At 34.7% G+C, this 16,516-nt stretch overlaps 3 protein-coding genes across 3 annotated transcripts; 1 reads left to right on the forward strand and 2 right to left on the reverse strand.

Moving 5' to 3' along the window:
* The first annotated feature begins 1,880 nt into the window (after positions 1 to 1,880).
* On the forward strand, positions 1,881 to 7,373 carry LOC109217220 (armadillo repeat-containing protein LFR-like). Its single transcript, XM_019381447.1, has 8 exons — positions 1,881 to 2,132; positions 4,669 to 4,838; positions 4,946 to 5,088; positions 5,214 to 5,470; positions 6,279 to 6,384; positions 6,462 to 6,600; positions 6,699 to 6,826; positions 6,909 to 7,373. Exons 1-8 carry the CDS (start codon positions 1,937 to 1,939, stop codon positions 7,162 to 7,164), a joined length of 1,395 nt encoding a protein of 464 aa, XP_019236992.1. The 5' UTR covers positions 1,881 to 1,936; the 3' UTR covers positions 7,165 to 7,373.
* Positions 7,374 to 8,371: 998 nt separating this feature from the next.
* On the reverse strand, positions 8,372 to 8,875 carry LOC109217217 (inactive protein RESTRICTED TEV MOVEMENT 1-like). The gene has a single exon (XM_019381444.1). The coding sequence runs from the start codon at positions 8,873 to 8,875 to the stop codon at positions 8,372 to 8,374; it is 504 nt and encodes a 167-aa protein (XP_019236989.1).
* A 1,921-nt stretch (positions 8,876 to 10,796) lies between these two features.
* On the reverse strand, positions 10,797 to 11,306 carry LOC109217218 (jacalin-related lectin 2-like). Its single transcript, XM_019381445.1, has one exon. It carries the CDS (start codon positions 11,304 to 11,306, stop codon positions 10,797 to 10,799), a length of 510 nt encoding a protein of 169 aa, XP_019236990.1.
* Positions 11,307 to 16,516: the final 5,210 nt, after the last annotated feature.

A 16,516-nucleotide genomic window follows, 5' to 3' on the forward strand; every position in this document is an offset into this window, starting at 1 on the left:
CCTGCAGCAGCAGTCAACAAATTCGACCTCGCCTAATGGCTGCTATTTATGACATAAGTGTTGAGGTCGAGGCCTCCCCATGAGGGGAGGTCATTTCTCCGACTCGGCCCAAACAAGATTTGACCAACATGAGGAGTTTTGGGCTATAAATAGAAGGAAGAAGAACCCCTTGGGGGGGGGCTGCAAGCAAGAGAAGNGGGGGGGGGGGGGGGGGGGCTCCAAGCAAAACAGGGAGAGGAAACGATCTGAGGACAAGAGATTCCACCTCCTAGGAGAAGAAAAAGAATTTGATTGTAATCTCCTGAACCTCTTCAAGGAGAGGCAAACCGAGTTTCTATAATCAATAAAAATCTTCCAGGTATCATTTTAATTGATTCTTCTATCTGTATGATTATGTTCTTCGATCCAGTATCAATTAATGTTGACTACGATTTACCCCTTCATCTACATTGATTGATTTGCTTAGAAAGTATTAACTTACTTTTGGGTCAAACATCATGCATTTATATTCTTTCCACCTAAATATGTAAACGAACATAATGTTAGTAGTTAGAAAAGCCATGCAACTTGCCTAACATATCTGTTTTTTTTTTTCGCCCTTACAATTGGACAGAATATCCAAAAAAAAAAGAATATTCGTCAAATAAATGACACAAATTAAACCAACAAAAAAGAACTGGAGTTTTCCTAAGATTGTTAAATACTAGATATACGAAAAAGAATACATATATTATGTAATGATGTTTCAACTTGCAAATTGGTGTTTGTCGTGAACTCAGAACTTTTAATTTGAACTTGATTTTTTTTTCATGTAAAAATATTATTTAGAAGGTGTATTTTTCAGGTGAAGTTTTTCAAATCTTCAACTTCTACTCATAATTTTTTGACTTTCACAAGCTTTTATTCCTAGAAAAACTATAACTCTCCAAGCATCTAACTTCTACAAACTTTTCTCTAAAGGGTCTTTACAAAATACCAGTCGTTAACTATTTATTTATTTTAGCTAGTATACATAAATTATACATTTATTATACATAGTTTTACATATATTGTATACTTTTGATTTAAATGGTTAGTCCATAACTATTTAGGTTCATTTTTTAAGAATTAACTTAAATAGCTATATACCCAAGCGCTTAAACTTAAAATAGCCGGCAGATGGTATAATATATGTATAATCCATGTATAATATGGGTATTCGTGTATAATTTATGTATACTGGCTAAAAAAATAAACAGTGAGTTCGACCGGCTATTTGGGTAAAGACTCCTTAATTTTTCTTTTTCTTTCTAAACTTCAACTACAACTTCGTCCACACGACCCGATAATACTACATTTTGTAGTTGACGAGGGTTTGAAATTGGCCCATATCCTATACTTGAAGTCCATGGGCTATAACTTGGGCCAAGTAAAATGGTGAAAATAACACGGGCTAGCCAGTTTTCAGATTGGTAATTGAAAAATAGCCAATGTTTGCAAAGTTATTGAAAAATAGCCACTATTTTGCTGCAACACGAAAAGTTCTAGCATAATATACTGGAGATTGATGCACTTGTGTATGAACTTCTAGCATATTATGCTGGAATTACAGCACACAGAAAGTTCCAGCCAGCATAATATACTGGAGATTGATGCACCTCTGTATGGACCAGTATATTATGATGGAAGTTCACATGTAAAAGATTCGAACTCCAGTATATTATGCTGGAATATTTTCCGAATTTTAAACAATATTTTCGTTCAAATTCATCTTCATATGAAAAGTGACTATTTTTTAATTACTTTGTGACTATTTTTTAATTAACACTTATAAATCTAGCTATTTTTGAATTTTAGCTAATGATAAAGCCCATATCTCTAGTAAGATCCGAAACCCGACCTCTTCGTACCAAGTTCTTTGACTTTTCACAGTGGAAAAACATAGGAGAAAAAGAGAATGCAGAAAAGAGAGCAAGCGAAGCTAAGCGGATCAACGGGTGGCTCCGCCGCACCGCCGGCGAAAAGGGGTCGGCCATTCGGAAGCGTAAACAGCAACGCTGCCGCAGCAGCCGCAGCCGCAGCTGCAGCAGCTGACTCAGCAGCTCCTTCAACTCTCCTCGGCCCGTCCCTGCAAGTTCACTCTGCCTTCGCTGGTTAGTTCCAAAGATCTTTGAATACATTGCCTCATGAATTTATTGGTGTAAAAATTTGTAAAAGGAATCATCTTTGTGCTTTTTCATGTTTAATTTTTATTGGATACTATAAAGTTTTGAGCTTTCTTGTTGTGAGTTGTACATCATATCAGCCTTTATCCGTTGGTTATGTTCCAATTTAGGTCATGACCAGGTGGTTGAGAATTATAAAGCAAAGTAGACATGTGAAACTTAGGGATTTGAAATATATAATGGTTAGAGGTGTGACTTTGTTTGATAGGAATGTATCTGTAAGGAAAGATCAAGGTGTTGTATCTGTAAAGAAAATGGATCAAGATATGAGGATACCAAAGACCATATAAGGAGCAACAACCCATTTGCGCAACCAATTCAGGACACTCTAATAACCCCACACTCCTATGACTTGACATTTTGAGCATGGACAGTATAACATGGAAGTACAACAATACACTTGAGTAAATGGAGCAAAACTTGAAGCTAAAGAGAATTTTATTCCACTTGATAATTAACAATCTGGAACTTTCAACCTATATATGCAAAGCAATGTGAAAAAAGCCTGGTAACCGCCCCAGACCTACGTGATGATAAGAAGATATTATAGTCTTGGTTTGGTGTGTTTGAACAGAAAGGAATCACAGATGCTTTGATGGGATATCAACTCCTCCTATGGTTCTTAAGGCTAGATGTCTCTTAGGGGTCGTTTGGTACATGGGATAAGGATAATAATCCCAGGATAAATTTTGGGATTAACTTTATCCTATGCTTGGTCTGGGGTATTAGTTAATTCGGGGATAAATTTTTACACCAAAATGGTGGGATTAGTTATCCCATATAGAAGGCGGGATAACTAATCCTATGGGATATACCACCATTGTACCAAACAACCCCTTATAGTTGTATAGTTGGCACAACTTAGATCCTGCAGATTGTGCCATATTAACTTCTTTAGTTTTGTCAGTTCTTAGCTCTTTTCTGCTCATAGCTGACTCCTTTGTTATGTACTCTCTTTTTTGTACTTTTTGCATCTTCTAGATGCCATCTATAAAATTCCCCTTACTTCATAAAAAAAAAAGATATTATAGTCTTAGTTGAAAAATTAGTTTGATAAAGAAACCATCACATCAGTTTGAAATTTGAATGGTTCAATGGCATTTGAATTCTTGAAAGTGATTTAAATTGAATAATGTCAAACATTTTGGGATGTCCCAAAACTATAAGAGTGCCATGTATTTGGGATGGAAGGAGTAATAATTGGTAGGTATTTCATCTTTTCATTTGAAGATAATGTTGCTATTGACACAATTCCTATTGGATCATTGCAGTTTTAGTTTCGGCTGATGGGCTGAACAAGTTTTTTTTCTTTCTTTTTTCCCGAAGGTCCAGAGAAGCCATTACAGTACATGATCACCGACAAATTCTTTGAAGCCATATGTTACGAGACATAACAATCTTCTTGTTTGGGATGTGATCTAGATAGCCCCAAATAGAGTGCGATACAAAGATTCTCATTATTTTGTCTCCAACATTTTTTTACCCCTCTTTACTTACTTTAGTTTTACAAATAGTGTCACCTAGGGACAAAGGTACAAACTCATTCTTAATTGAGGTTTTGAAACTTGGGAATTATTTTTCTTTTGTTTGTTAATGTTTGTTCTCCAAAATAAAAAGTTTCTTTTACTTTGTGTTTTTATTTACAAAAGAAAATAGGGTATTAATAAGGTTTCGTAAAATTGAAGACATGGAGAGTCCAAATTCCCACGACCAGTCTATTTGAGCCTAAGATGGAATGCAGAATCGTTCTACTTGTAAGAGGGAATGTTATATGTTGGAATGTTTGACCATCTCATCTAAAAGTTTAAACTGTTAGAGAGAGCACACTTTTATTTAATTAAGTATGTATCAACACACCCCCTCTTTTTTTTCATGGGCCAAAACATGTGGAAATTCTTTTTGATAATAGGTGTCATTGAGACTCGAACGTAGGACCTCTGCCTGCTTTAATACCGTGTTACAATGTGTGACCATCTTATCTAAAAGCTTAAGTTGTTAGAGAGAGCACACATTGATTTACTTAATTATTTTTGAACACTAGAAATCTTGAAGCACATGATTCGACTGCATTGACTACTTACTCATGTAGATTCGATTATGGGAGTTGAATAGATTGACATCGTGTACTTGATCTATGATTGTATGATCAGCAAACTAGGTCTAGAACTAAATGAAAGAGTAATGCTTAGGATTTGCATGTTAAAGCAGGAAGGTATTTGCTTTTCCCATGGTCAACCCAAGCCAAGTGAACCAGATTTTTTTTTCTCAACTAACTATAAAGCTAAAATTCCTTCAAGATTTATATAAGAGGATGTTTGTACTGAAAAATTGATTTATGTGTTAAATTTGAGAAAAAATTAGAGGCATTTATTTCTGATAAGGCTGTAGAAATAGGATGATGCCAGCCCTGTTATCTTGCATGCTTGTTATTTGTTTATCTTAAAGTTTTGTTTTACTTTACCAGAACAGAATAATAAAAGGATTGTTCAAGCTCTTCAAAGTGGATTAAAGGGTGAGCTGACATGGGCACTAAATACGCTCACTTTGCTATCATTCAAGGAGAAAGATGACATCCGTAAGGATGCAACTCCTCTTGCCAAAATTCCTGGATTGCTTGATGCTCTACTTCAAGTTGTATGTTTCTTGATATCTACCACATAACATGTGATTCCCATGTAACTTCTAATTGTTCTTTACTTTTTTTTTTGTGTGAATGATGATGTCAATATTCTGTTAAACAGATAGATGATTGGCGTGATATAGCGTTACCAAGGGTACTTGTAAAGGCACCTCGTGTGCGGCTTTTGGGTGCAAATGCAGCTGTTACTGGATTTGGAATTGGATATGAAGCATTGAACTCGAATGAATCTGTACCTAATCCTAGGTAACTCAGGATGGTTTCAATCTCCCGGTCTCTTCTTTTATATGCCTTTATTACTTTAATATTTTTTACGTTCTTTATTTCCAGTGCATGAGATCTCTGTAACTGTTTGTAATCCCTGATGACAGCACTGGTTCTGGAGCTGCCAACAGAGATTCATCTGTTCAGAAGAGTAATACCAAGTCTCGCCCTGCGGGTTGGTGGTTTGAGGAAGATGGCATATTTAATTTGGATGAGGAGGGGCGAGCTGAAAAGCAGCAGTGTGCCGTTGCTGCTTCAAACATTCTCCGCAACTTCTCTTTTATGCCAGATAATGAAGTCATCATGGGCCAGCATAGACATTGCTTAGAAACTCTATTCCAATGTCTGGCAGATTATGTTACAGGTGTGAAGGAAACTCTGATTGATATTTATGGTCTCTATGTTGTGCTTACTAGCTTGACATCTGTGCAATGGCACATTTCTATTATGGAAATTATAATGTTTGACATATGTGGTATCTGGTGCTCTTTTTCTTAAGTTGTCTTCATGGTTATAATTTGGTTAGATTTTGATATTGTCTTTCTTTGACGAGTTGATGTCTCCAATTGACCTGCTACCCCAATGAATATTCTGGGTTTAATTTCTCTCATTGAAGTGGAATTTTTTTATTGTTATAATTGAAGTGGAAATTATGTCTTGTATCTCCATTGAAGACCTATCCAAACCATTCAAACATATTCCAGTCGGCTATATAGCTTTTGTACTCTCTCTCTCTCTCTCTCTCTCTCTCTATATATATATATATATATATATATATATATATATATATATATATATAAAACTTGAATATAATGTTGCTCTACTAGCTTGTTGAAGTCTAAAGAAATGGCTTGGAATCCATTAGAAGACTCCATTGTGTAACACATTGACTTTAGTATACCTGCCCGGCTATTTTTATTATTCCTAGTCTCCGATGATGTCTTGACTTATTCTATAATTCGATAGACTTTACATTCATCCTGCATCCCAACCTGCCCTATAAAAGGACCCCTTAACAAAACAAGACGATCAAATTAGATACGTCCTACTCTGCACAAAGAAGAATTTGTTAAAATGTGGTTCTCTTAACCTGAATGTTAAGTGTTTTCTGTAATTTTCTTTTGAGCGTGCTTCTTATGCTTTTTGTCATCTTTTGATTCTTATGTTAACAGAGGATGAAGAACTTGTCACAAATGCCCTCGAGACGATAGTGAATATAGGTCCATTGATAGATCTCCGAATCTTCAGTTCCTTGAAACCTTCGTTTATCAAAATGACGTAAGTGTGCGACTTTGTAGTTTTTGTTTCGCTTATTGCAAGTCAAAATTGAATTGAGTTTCTCGATCTTTATCCAGGGAAAAACGTGCAGTCCAGGCTGTCATGGGAGTGTTGGGATCTGCTGTCAAGGCCTGGCATTGTGCTGCTGCTGAATTAATTGGTCGTGTTATAATAAATCCTGATAATGAACCTTTCCTACTTCCTTCTGCTTCTCAGGTTAATGTCCTCCTTTTTGACAGCCCCTTATTCTAGAGTTCTTATATGTACTATGTGAATATTCGAAAAACACATTGACCTTAATTTGTGCATCGCAGATATATAAACGTTTAGTTGATATCATGAGCCAACCTGCTACTGATGCTCAAGCGGCTGCTGTTGGTGCATTATATAACCTTGCCGAAATAAATATGGACTGCCGTTTGAAGCTGGCTAGTGAACGATGGTAAGACAGGCAAACTGACCTAGTCACAATATTTTTATTAATTTTTAAATCTGAATGACTTAACCGCTAAATTGAACTTCAGGGCTATTGATAGACTGTTGAAAGTGATTAAGATGCCACATCCAGTACCCGAAGTTTGCAGAAAAGCAGCAACTATTTTAGAAAACCTTGTATCAGAGCCACAGAACAAGCCTCTTCTACTAGTGTATGAAAATGCGTTTGCGGAGATGCTTTTTGGTGACCCAAGATACTCGGACATATTTTCCAGAATACTATACGAACTAACATCACGACCAAGCAACAAAATGGCATCAGCTCGAGGGATCTGGGGCATGTAATGTCATAACACACAAGGTACCTTATTTGATGATATTTCAACTGACATATGTTGTTGTACATACATTTAAATGTGATTAGTTGAGCAAGCTTTTGGACATTAAAAGTACTGGTTACTTGTATTGTAATAGTAAACATTAATTCACCTCAAAAATGCAAAATATATATGTTACTATAGGCTTACCAATTCTGACCTTGATTTATGAAGCTATTAGAACCTTGCATTACTGTTGCTTGTAAACATAAAAATATTCTTGCAGTACTGTTCTTTCTCCATAGCAGATATCTAAAGATAATGGATTTCTTTCGCTTGGTGCTTCGAATTTTCTGGTAAGATTTTTAACCCTTCAACCAAGGGCATAACTAATGAGCTATTTGAACAATGAATTCAAACATTATGATATTAATTCAAGTATCTCTGTTTGAATCTTAACAAAAGGGACAAAATCTACCATTTAACGTAAGTCCCATCAGAGTTTCGAATATCATTCCATTAATGTCATAATTGTCCTCTTCAAACTCCAAGTTTGCATAATAAATTACACTAGTTGTACCACGGAGTGGTAGGATGGTTGTGATCTCTTCACTTTTGAAGTGAGTTCTTTGGGTTCCTGTTCTGGGAATAAAGAACTTCTTGGTGAGACCGTTTTTACCTTCTTAGTGGGTGCACTAAGCTCCCGCTATGTGCGGGGTACAAGGAAGGACCGGCCACAAGGGCAGCCTTATCCTGCATTTTTGCTGTTTCCACAACTTGAACCCGAGATTCCCCTTCGGTGAATTTCTAAAAGCACACACCTCCATTGAAACGCTTTGAACTCCAAGTTTGCAACTTTGGATGATAAATCACACCAATTCGAACTTCAGACCTAGAGATAGGAGACTTCGACCAAAACACTAATATTACGTTTCGAGCCATTAGGCAAAAAGAATGAAGTTCAAGAAGCTATTTGTAACACACCAGACTTTAGACAGAGTCCCACATTGGCAAAACACAAGAACTATGATGAGTTAACAAATTTTAGACCCTAGCGACGCGTTTTAAAGTCATGCGGGTTTAAGCCCAAAGCGGATAATATCACAAAAGTATGTTAAAGGAACCAGAATTATTAAGTAAATTGCATATATTTCTCATTGAAATTTAAAAAGTGCATAGAAGCAAATATATTTGGAAATTTGTAAAAGATAGACTTGAATTAAACTTCTTCTTGGTTAAAGTCTGTCTAAATAATCTTCTTCTTCTCCCTTTACTGAAGGATCTTTAAAATGGTTGATGGGGATTGTGATGGTCTTCAAATAGACCCCAATACTCTCAATACCATAACGGCATTTGCTGCCATGAAATCCAGCAATAGAACGACCATTTCCTATCTGATAGTTATAGTTGAAGTGATAAATATTGCCAGCAGCTGAAGCTTTTCCAAATGGTCCATAGGAACCCTTATTGGTGCCAAATGATATTGAGCTCAAAAAACTATCTCCATTCCTTGTTAATTGAATTGAAGCACTTATACTAGTAAGAAACTCTGAGGGATAATCCAAGTCAACTGAATTGAAGTTTTCACATAAATTATCAACACCATGTCTCTTTGACAAAACTAGTTTCCCGTTCTCAAAGAAAAGGAATTGTAGTCCAACAACATTGTCATCATAGTGAGAAACAAAAATTTGGGATCCATCTTGTTTCCCAGCTGGACCAACTTTGACCATATCCATACTTTTCTTGTTTCTGATCAATTGAGAGTAGTTGAATTATCAAGTTATATAATGATGTTTTCTACTCATAATAAGTTTTTGAGTCGTTTATATACTAGTTTTGGAGTCGTTTATATACACATTGCTATTCGTATATTAAATCTTGAAATAGGAATCTGACGCTTAGGTTCTCTCTCTCAATTTAATTTTGGTTGTTACTGAATTTCAGTTTCCAATATAATGTAGTATTCCCTATTATTGATTTAATATTGTTTCTTTTGATAAAACAAAATGTATTCCTATTCATTTAATGAAAACATTATCTAGTCCAAGATATGAGGAAGCTTGAGGAGAAATTTAAGGCTAATGTTTTAAAGAGTTTTATTTTTGTATATTAACAAAAAGAATTTTTATATTATTAGGTTAACTTGAGATAGTTCTTCATATTAAATGTGATATGCTAATATAGAAAATAGAGTAATTAGTTGCTATAACTAATTATGTTGCATTGATAGTGTAACTAATTATCTTTTTTCTCTCATAACACTTTGACATTTGTTGTCGAAGAATTATGCACTCTTGCAGGGCCGGCTCTACTATTATCACAAGTAAGGCTTGTGTCTTAGGTCTCCAAATTTGGGGGTTCTCATTTATTTATAGAAATAATAGGTTTATGGATATTTGAAAAATAATAGTAATATTTAGTATTTTTAATACAAAAAGTAAAAATGTTCATATAAAGAAAATAAAACTTTTTAGATATATAAATACAGTAACAATTCGATTTACTAAAAAATTGGGTAAATAAATTGTTTTCTCGATGTTTCAATTTAAGTTGATTGATAATTTAATTTTTACTCTTTTATTAGATAGTACCTATGCTTGCTTGAGCCGAGGGGCTATTGGAAACAACTTCTGTACTTCCACACAGGTAGGGGTAAGGTTTGCGTACACACTACCCTCCCCAGACCCCACTATGTGGGATTATATTGGGTATGTTGTTGTTGTACTCTTTTATTAGATAACGTGTAAATTTTTTAATTTCCTTCTTTTGTTTGTCCAAGTTAATTTTTCTTTTCCAAATCTCTTCATATTTTAGAAATCCCTACATTTTTTCTCTTTCTGTCATCCACCTTCTTTCTCCTCACCTTATTTCTCCGAAATTTCATTACTTCAAAGTGTTCAACAGTCTTTTAAAATTTTAGGCCTCACGTTAATCTTTTGCTTTAGGCTACACATATTCGACTGTTCCATAACTATAACGTTTGCAGATTTTTCAGACTGGTGTGGTTGGCTTACTTTTGCACATCAATTTTTAGGAGCTTAATAAAGTACATTTTCAAAAGGTTGAATGTCTTAAGACGGGATGCTAGAATTTTATTTGCTTTGTTATTATTACTATCTTTATTTTTTTGAATAACATATTTACTCGAGAATTCCATTGCTGATTTTGAAAATTAGTAAGGACCTCTATGATAAAAGGGGACCTCTATTTCATGTGTTTTTTTCCTAGTAAGGGGCATAACGCTATTGAATTAAAAGTTGTCGATTAATTATGCACTCTTGTATAGAAAATATTCGGCTCCTCCACAAACTCAATAAAATTTCACAAATGGGATCTGAGAAGAGGGTAGTAGGTACACAGACCCACTCCTCAACTTAAGAAAGGTAAAATGAAGGCGACAACAAGCACATCAATCAGACTGAACTTGCTCCAAACAAAAAACAAAAAAAAAAAAATATAAGTGACAATCTTGGCAGACTTGAGCATTCTTTTTTAGACAACGTTTATCCAAACATGATGACGATAGTTAAGTAACCAAACTTGAGCTTTCTTTTCTAGAACTAAAAATTTATGCAGATAATCAACATCAATTGAAATTGATCAAATATGAAAAACAGAATATTGAATTAATCTTCTTCTTCCTCCTCCCTTTCAATCTTAAACTGAAGAATCTTTAGAATTGATCATGGAAGTAGTGATGGTCTTCACATAGACCCCAATACTCTCAATCCCATATTTATTTGTACTGCCGTAAAATCCACCAAAAGAACGATAATTTCCTATCTGAAAGTTGAAGCCGCGGTCGCTGTCATCAGCTGAAGGGGTACCCCCAAATGGTCCATAAGAACCTTTGTTCGTGCCAAATGATATTGAGTTCAAAACACTATATCCGTCCCATGATCCGAATGAACCACGTATCGAAGTAAGAAACTCTGATGGATAATCCAAGACAACTGCGTTGAAGTTAGAACCATGACCATAACCATAACCATGTGGTTTTGACAAAACTAGGTTGCCATTCTCAAAGAACAGAAACTGCAGTGAAATAACTATACGATTATCTTTGTAGGAAACAAAATTCTGGGCTACTTCTCCTCGTCCCTTTTCATCCCATTTGGATCCACGTAGTCCTTCTCCTCCCACTGCACTAGCACTGATCATATCCATATTTTCTTCTTTCTCAAAGGAGTAGTTGAAAGATCAAGTTATATAAAGAGGTTTTCTTCGAGACGTTTCAGTATTTGGGGGCCTTTCAGTGTCACACACATTGGTATTTGTTCTTCTGATCTCGAAATAGGATTCTGACTCTTAGTTATTACTAATCTCTCCTGTCCAAAATAAGTGATTTTTTTGGCCTTTTTTTTGTGGTCCAAAATAAGTGATTTTTTCAGATTTCAAGAATATATTAATTATTTTTTTCCTACATTGCCCTTAGAGTAAATAGTGTTGGAGTATGTGTTAGGAGTATTTATGTGAAGAGATAGCAAAGGTTAATATGATCAATTTCATTGCTAATTAATGTTAAAAGGTGAATTTCTTAATCTGTGTGAAAACAGCTAAAAAATCACTTATTTTGAATCGGAGGAAGTATCTTCCAATTTAATTTTGGTGATCAATGTTTGTATTCCTGTTGGTTAATTAAATTCATTCTTGATAACTAAAGGTTGTTCCATATTAATATTAAAAAAAATATTACCTAGCTAGAGGCGGAGCTAGGATATCAACCTTGTGGTTCTGAATTTTAGAACGGCGAACTTCAAGTATTAATGACTGAGTTCTAAATTTAATATTTATACACATTTAATATTTTTCTTAACACATACAATATTTGATCATGTTGAGTTCGGCCTAACTCGTAGCTCAGCTTCTACGCCATTAATGTACCTAGCTGGTCCAAGGCAGGACGTAGCTTAAGAAGAATTAAATTTCAAGGCTAACTTAATTGATGACTACGATCAAGATCTCAAATGGTCTTACATTTTCAACATGATAGTTACACACTTACACTATTGTTGTGAGGGGCGGACCTAGCTTGTGCTCATTAGGGGTTCAGTTTAATCCCCTTCGCGAGGTAATTATACCGTATACATAAGACAAAAATAATTTTTTTAACTATATATGAATTGTTGAATCCCCCGAGAAAAGTCTATTTTAGCGGCAGAAGGGGTTCAAAGATTACTTTAGAACGTAATTCGAATCTTAGGATAAAATGAGACTAAGAATTGCTTTAGACCACGTACTCAAATCTTAGGATAGAATATGAGTCATTCATTTTCTTTCGTCTTCGGACAGAAAAAATCTGCGAAAATAGAACCATTTATTTTCATCATCTAATATATACTATTTAGTTTCAACAAATTTAGCCATTACTAGAAATTCAAAAATAAAACAGAACAATTTATTTTTACAGACTTGAAATTGCACTTAAGCATATAGGCTAGGGAACTGGAAACACTTATTCGACCTTATGCATGAGAAATCACGTGAAAACAACTCAAACTAGTCGCGGAAAAGCTCTACCACAAGGTTTGACAGCCCTAAATTAAACTAGAGGACTTATGATTGCAAAAAACCAACATTATTAGTATATGTTACAAGAAATATGCATTGCTTGCTACTTGTTAGCCACTCTCATTAATGCCTTTGAGATAAAAGATAACGTAAAATTATTTTCTATTTTTTTTTTTTTGGAAAATTCTTAAGGAAACTCGCAGCTGTCACCCTTCGGGTGTGCACTGGATAACCTGCTCAATGTGCAATAGCTCGTAAACCACAGAGAAAATGTAAACCGCATTTGGTAAGCCCGGTGCGACGAGCTCTGAGCCTCGGACTGAAGAGGCTGCTACTGAAGGAAATCGATCCAAGATCCCCCATGTGGGAAACGACTCACCCAACCGACTCAGCTAGCTCTTGTTAACTTTGATGAAGTGTATGATTTTCTATTGTTAACTTAATAAATAAAGAAGCAAAAAAAAAAAAAAAAAATTGACGAAGTGTATGATTTTCTCTCTTTGATCTCTCAAACTTGTCCGTTCAGTTTTTTCATGCAAATACGACTTGGGATAGGTTGCATTAACAATCAACACTTCCTTTTCAGGGTTATTTTTATACAAACACCATTATAAAATTTAGCGTATGAGGTTTTAGACATATACTACAGGAAACCAGCAGGGACCCAGGATTTTGTGCAAGCGAGTTTAATCTTTGAAATGCATAATTTTAATTAGTCATAAAATAGTAGTTGTCAAGTGGGTTCAAATAAAATATTTATACAAAATTTACGCTGCTTTAATCGTAATTTATACATATACATAGTATTAACACGCTTGCCACCACGTGCGTCCGCCATCGCTGGCAACAACGTAAACATAAAAGGTCAAGAAAACAATACGAGAATGTATCATAGTAAACATTTCTTGTATGACTAAATAAGTGCATAACAATGGCCAAGAATACAATAAGAACTGACATAGATTTTAGCATGGCGAGATTATATTAGTACTGTTCATTTGGTCTTCATAAATAAGGGTTGAAAGATGAATTATGTCCCACACCCATTTGATTTGCATGATAATATTGAAAAGGTGTACAATGTCGAAGATTAACTAGTTCAATCCCAGTTGTACATAAAATATTTTATCAAACCATTGATCATAGGGAAGAATCTTGAGTTAATCTTCTTCCTTTTCAGATTTTACTCGTGGATGTTTCAAATTTGATCATAGGGGATATTATGGTCTTCACATAGACCCCAATACTCTCAATGTTAGACGAACACTCAGTGCCATGAAAACCACCGAGATGCCGATGATTTCCTGTCTGAAAGTTGAAGTCCTTGTCACCATCAGTAATAGAAGGGTCCCAAATGGTCCATAGGAACCCTTGTTTGTCCCAAATTTTTTAGTGTTCAAAATTGATTTGTCGGGACCACTTAACGAATTAAGAGATTTGAAGGAACCACTGATCGAAGTAAGAAATTCTGATGGATAATCAAAAACAACTGCACACGAGCTTTGACTACATGTATTACAATCATGTTTATTTTACGGAACTAACTTGCTATTCTCATGGTACAGGAACTGAAGTGAAAGAATTGCGTTTTTGCTGTATGAAACAAGAACCCCAGCGACTTGGTCTCGTCCTTTTTCATCCCAAATGGTTCCACCACGTCCCCCCGCTGGGCCAACTTTGATCATATCCATGTTTCTCTCTTGTTTCTGAATAATGAGAACTAGTTGGAAAATTAAGTTATATATATAGAGGAGTTCTATGTACTACTTGGTGTCGTTTCAGCTAGCCTCGCACATTGGTATTTGTTCGTTTTTATATCTTGATACAGGAATCTAACGCTTTGTTTCTCTCTTTCAATTTACTTTTCGAATTCAATGAATTTCAGTTTCTGATGTTATATCCCTATTATTGACTTAAGTTTTTTTTTTTTTTTTTTTTTTTTTTTTTTTTTTTTTTTTTTTTTTTTTACATCAAAGTGTCTCTCCATTGATTTAGTTAAAACATAATCCAGTCCAGATAGGAGGAACCTTGCAGAGAGTTTTGAGAATTTTTAGGTTAAGTTAACCTACTACAACAACAAAAAACTCTTCGTGGTCATTTAGAAGGTAGAGAGTACTTATTCTTTCTTTTCTTGGATTTAATGGTATATATAAAATATATTAGTTCACATGTAATTGCAAGTTTACATCTCTCTCACATGTCTCTTACTACTCCCTCCGGTCCACAATAAATGATCAATTTACTTTGGGCTATGGCTGTCCAATGGGACGGAACGACATTTAAGCGGGACGGTGGCGGGACGGGACAAACGGGACGAAACGGTCATCCCATCCCGTCCCGCTAACAAACGGGATGGGACGGGACGGAACGGGACGGGACGGGACGGGTTCGTGGGCCTTAATTGTATTTTTTTAATTAAAAAAAACGTCTAGTTTTTTGAAAATTACTATATTTTTAAAGTTTGCAACGGCTAGATTTTTGACTTATTTAATAAACTTAAATGTTACTATGTTAAAACGAAAATTAGAAAACTAAGTAAAGAATTATAAAATATTAAAACAAAAGACTTGTAATGAAATACTCTAGTAATTATAAATTTATAATAGAGTTATAATTTATTTAATATAATTTCAAAGTATTAACTATTAAGCAACTAAGACAATTCATAAAAAAAATTCAACTCTTAGAGCCATTTATTTTATTAATAGAACTTTCAAATCTCAAATACAAATATAATTCTTTTGAAGAGCACATAATCTACGCAGCCACCTTCTAGGAAGGGTTCTGTTTGAACTAGGCCTCTTAGTAGCCAATTACAAATTATCATACTAATATTTGTAAGCTCCTATATAACTTCTTTGTAATTTATCAATAATATCTCTCGGACATTCTAATGGAATTGGCAATGTTGATTGATGTTCCATGAGCTCCATGCCGTCATCGCTCCCAGTGGTAAGTATCTCATTGTATTCTTCTTCTTCCCTAGTGGTTAAGTTTTCAAAACCAAGATTTCTTATTTCTGAATTAATCCAATCTCTGAACAATACGGAAATCTCTAGACTGTCCTCCGCTAATGAATGTCTATGATCTCCAATTTGAAATCTTGCCGCGCTAAAAGCACTCTCTGATGCTACTGATGATGCTTGAATAGCCAGGATATCTCGGGCCATAATTGAAAGTGTTGAAAAAGCCTTGCCACGCTCCCTCCACCATGACAAAAGTTGTTCCTTGCCTTCTTCGTCTTTAATACTTTCCAACCCTTGATTAAGATAAGAATCAAGTTCATCATTAATAGAGGAATCAAAACCTGTTATATCATCCATATCTTCCCATAAAACTTCTGCTCTAGACTTAGAAGTAGAAGGAGCAATTTCACAACCAGTTGTATCTATAAATTTATATTTATCAAACATTGATCTAGCATAAGAATATATGCTAGCTTGGCAATCTTCGAGAGATGGTTGTTCATTTTCTTGAATTTCTAAATTCTCATAAATTTTACGAACAAGTCCCTTTGCACCTCTTAGTTTTAAAGATGGGTTAAGCAAAGTAGAAATTAAATAAACTTCGGGAATAGGGAAAAAATACTTTTTAAATTTTAAAATCATTTCATTAATGGCCGGTGCATAAGTTGGATTTGTTTTATACTTACCAAATACAACAGAAATTCCACAAATATACCATAATATTTGTGTAACAGCAGGATAATATATACCAGAAAATTGTTTTGTAGAATAATAAAATTTTTCTAAAAATTTAGTAAGCTCTTTGATCTCATCCCAATCAGAATCAACAATTTGATCAGCGGGAATACCATTATGCATATTAAATACCTTTTGGATAGGCACCCGATAATCATAAGAACC

This window comes from Nicotiana attenuata, unplaced genomic scaffold (assembly GCF_001879085.1).
Source record: "Nicotiana attenuata strain UT unplaced genomic scaffold, NIATTr2, whole genome shotgun sequence".
In the NCBI taxonomy this organism is placed as follows: Eukaryota; Viridiplantae; Streptophyta; class Magnoliopsida; order Solanales; family Solanaceae; genus Nicotiana; species Nicotiana attenuata.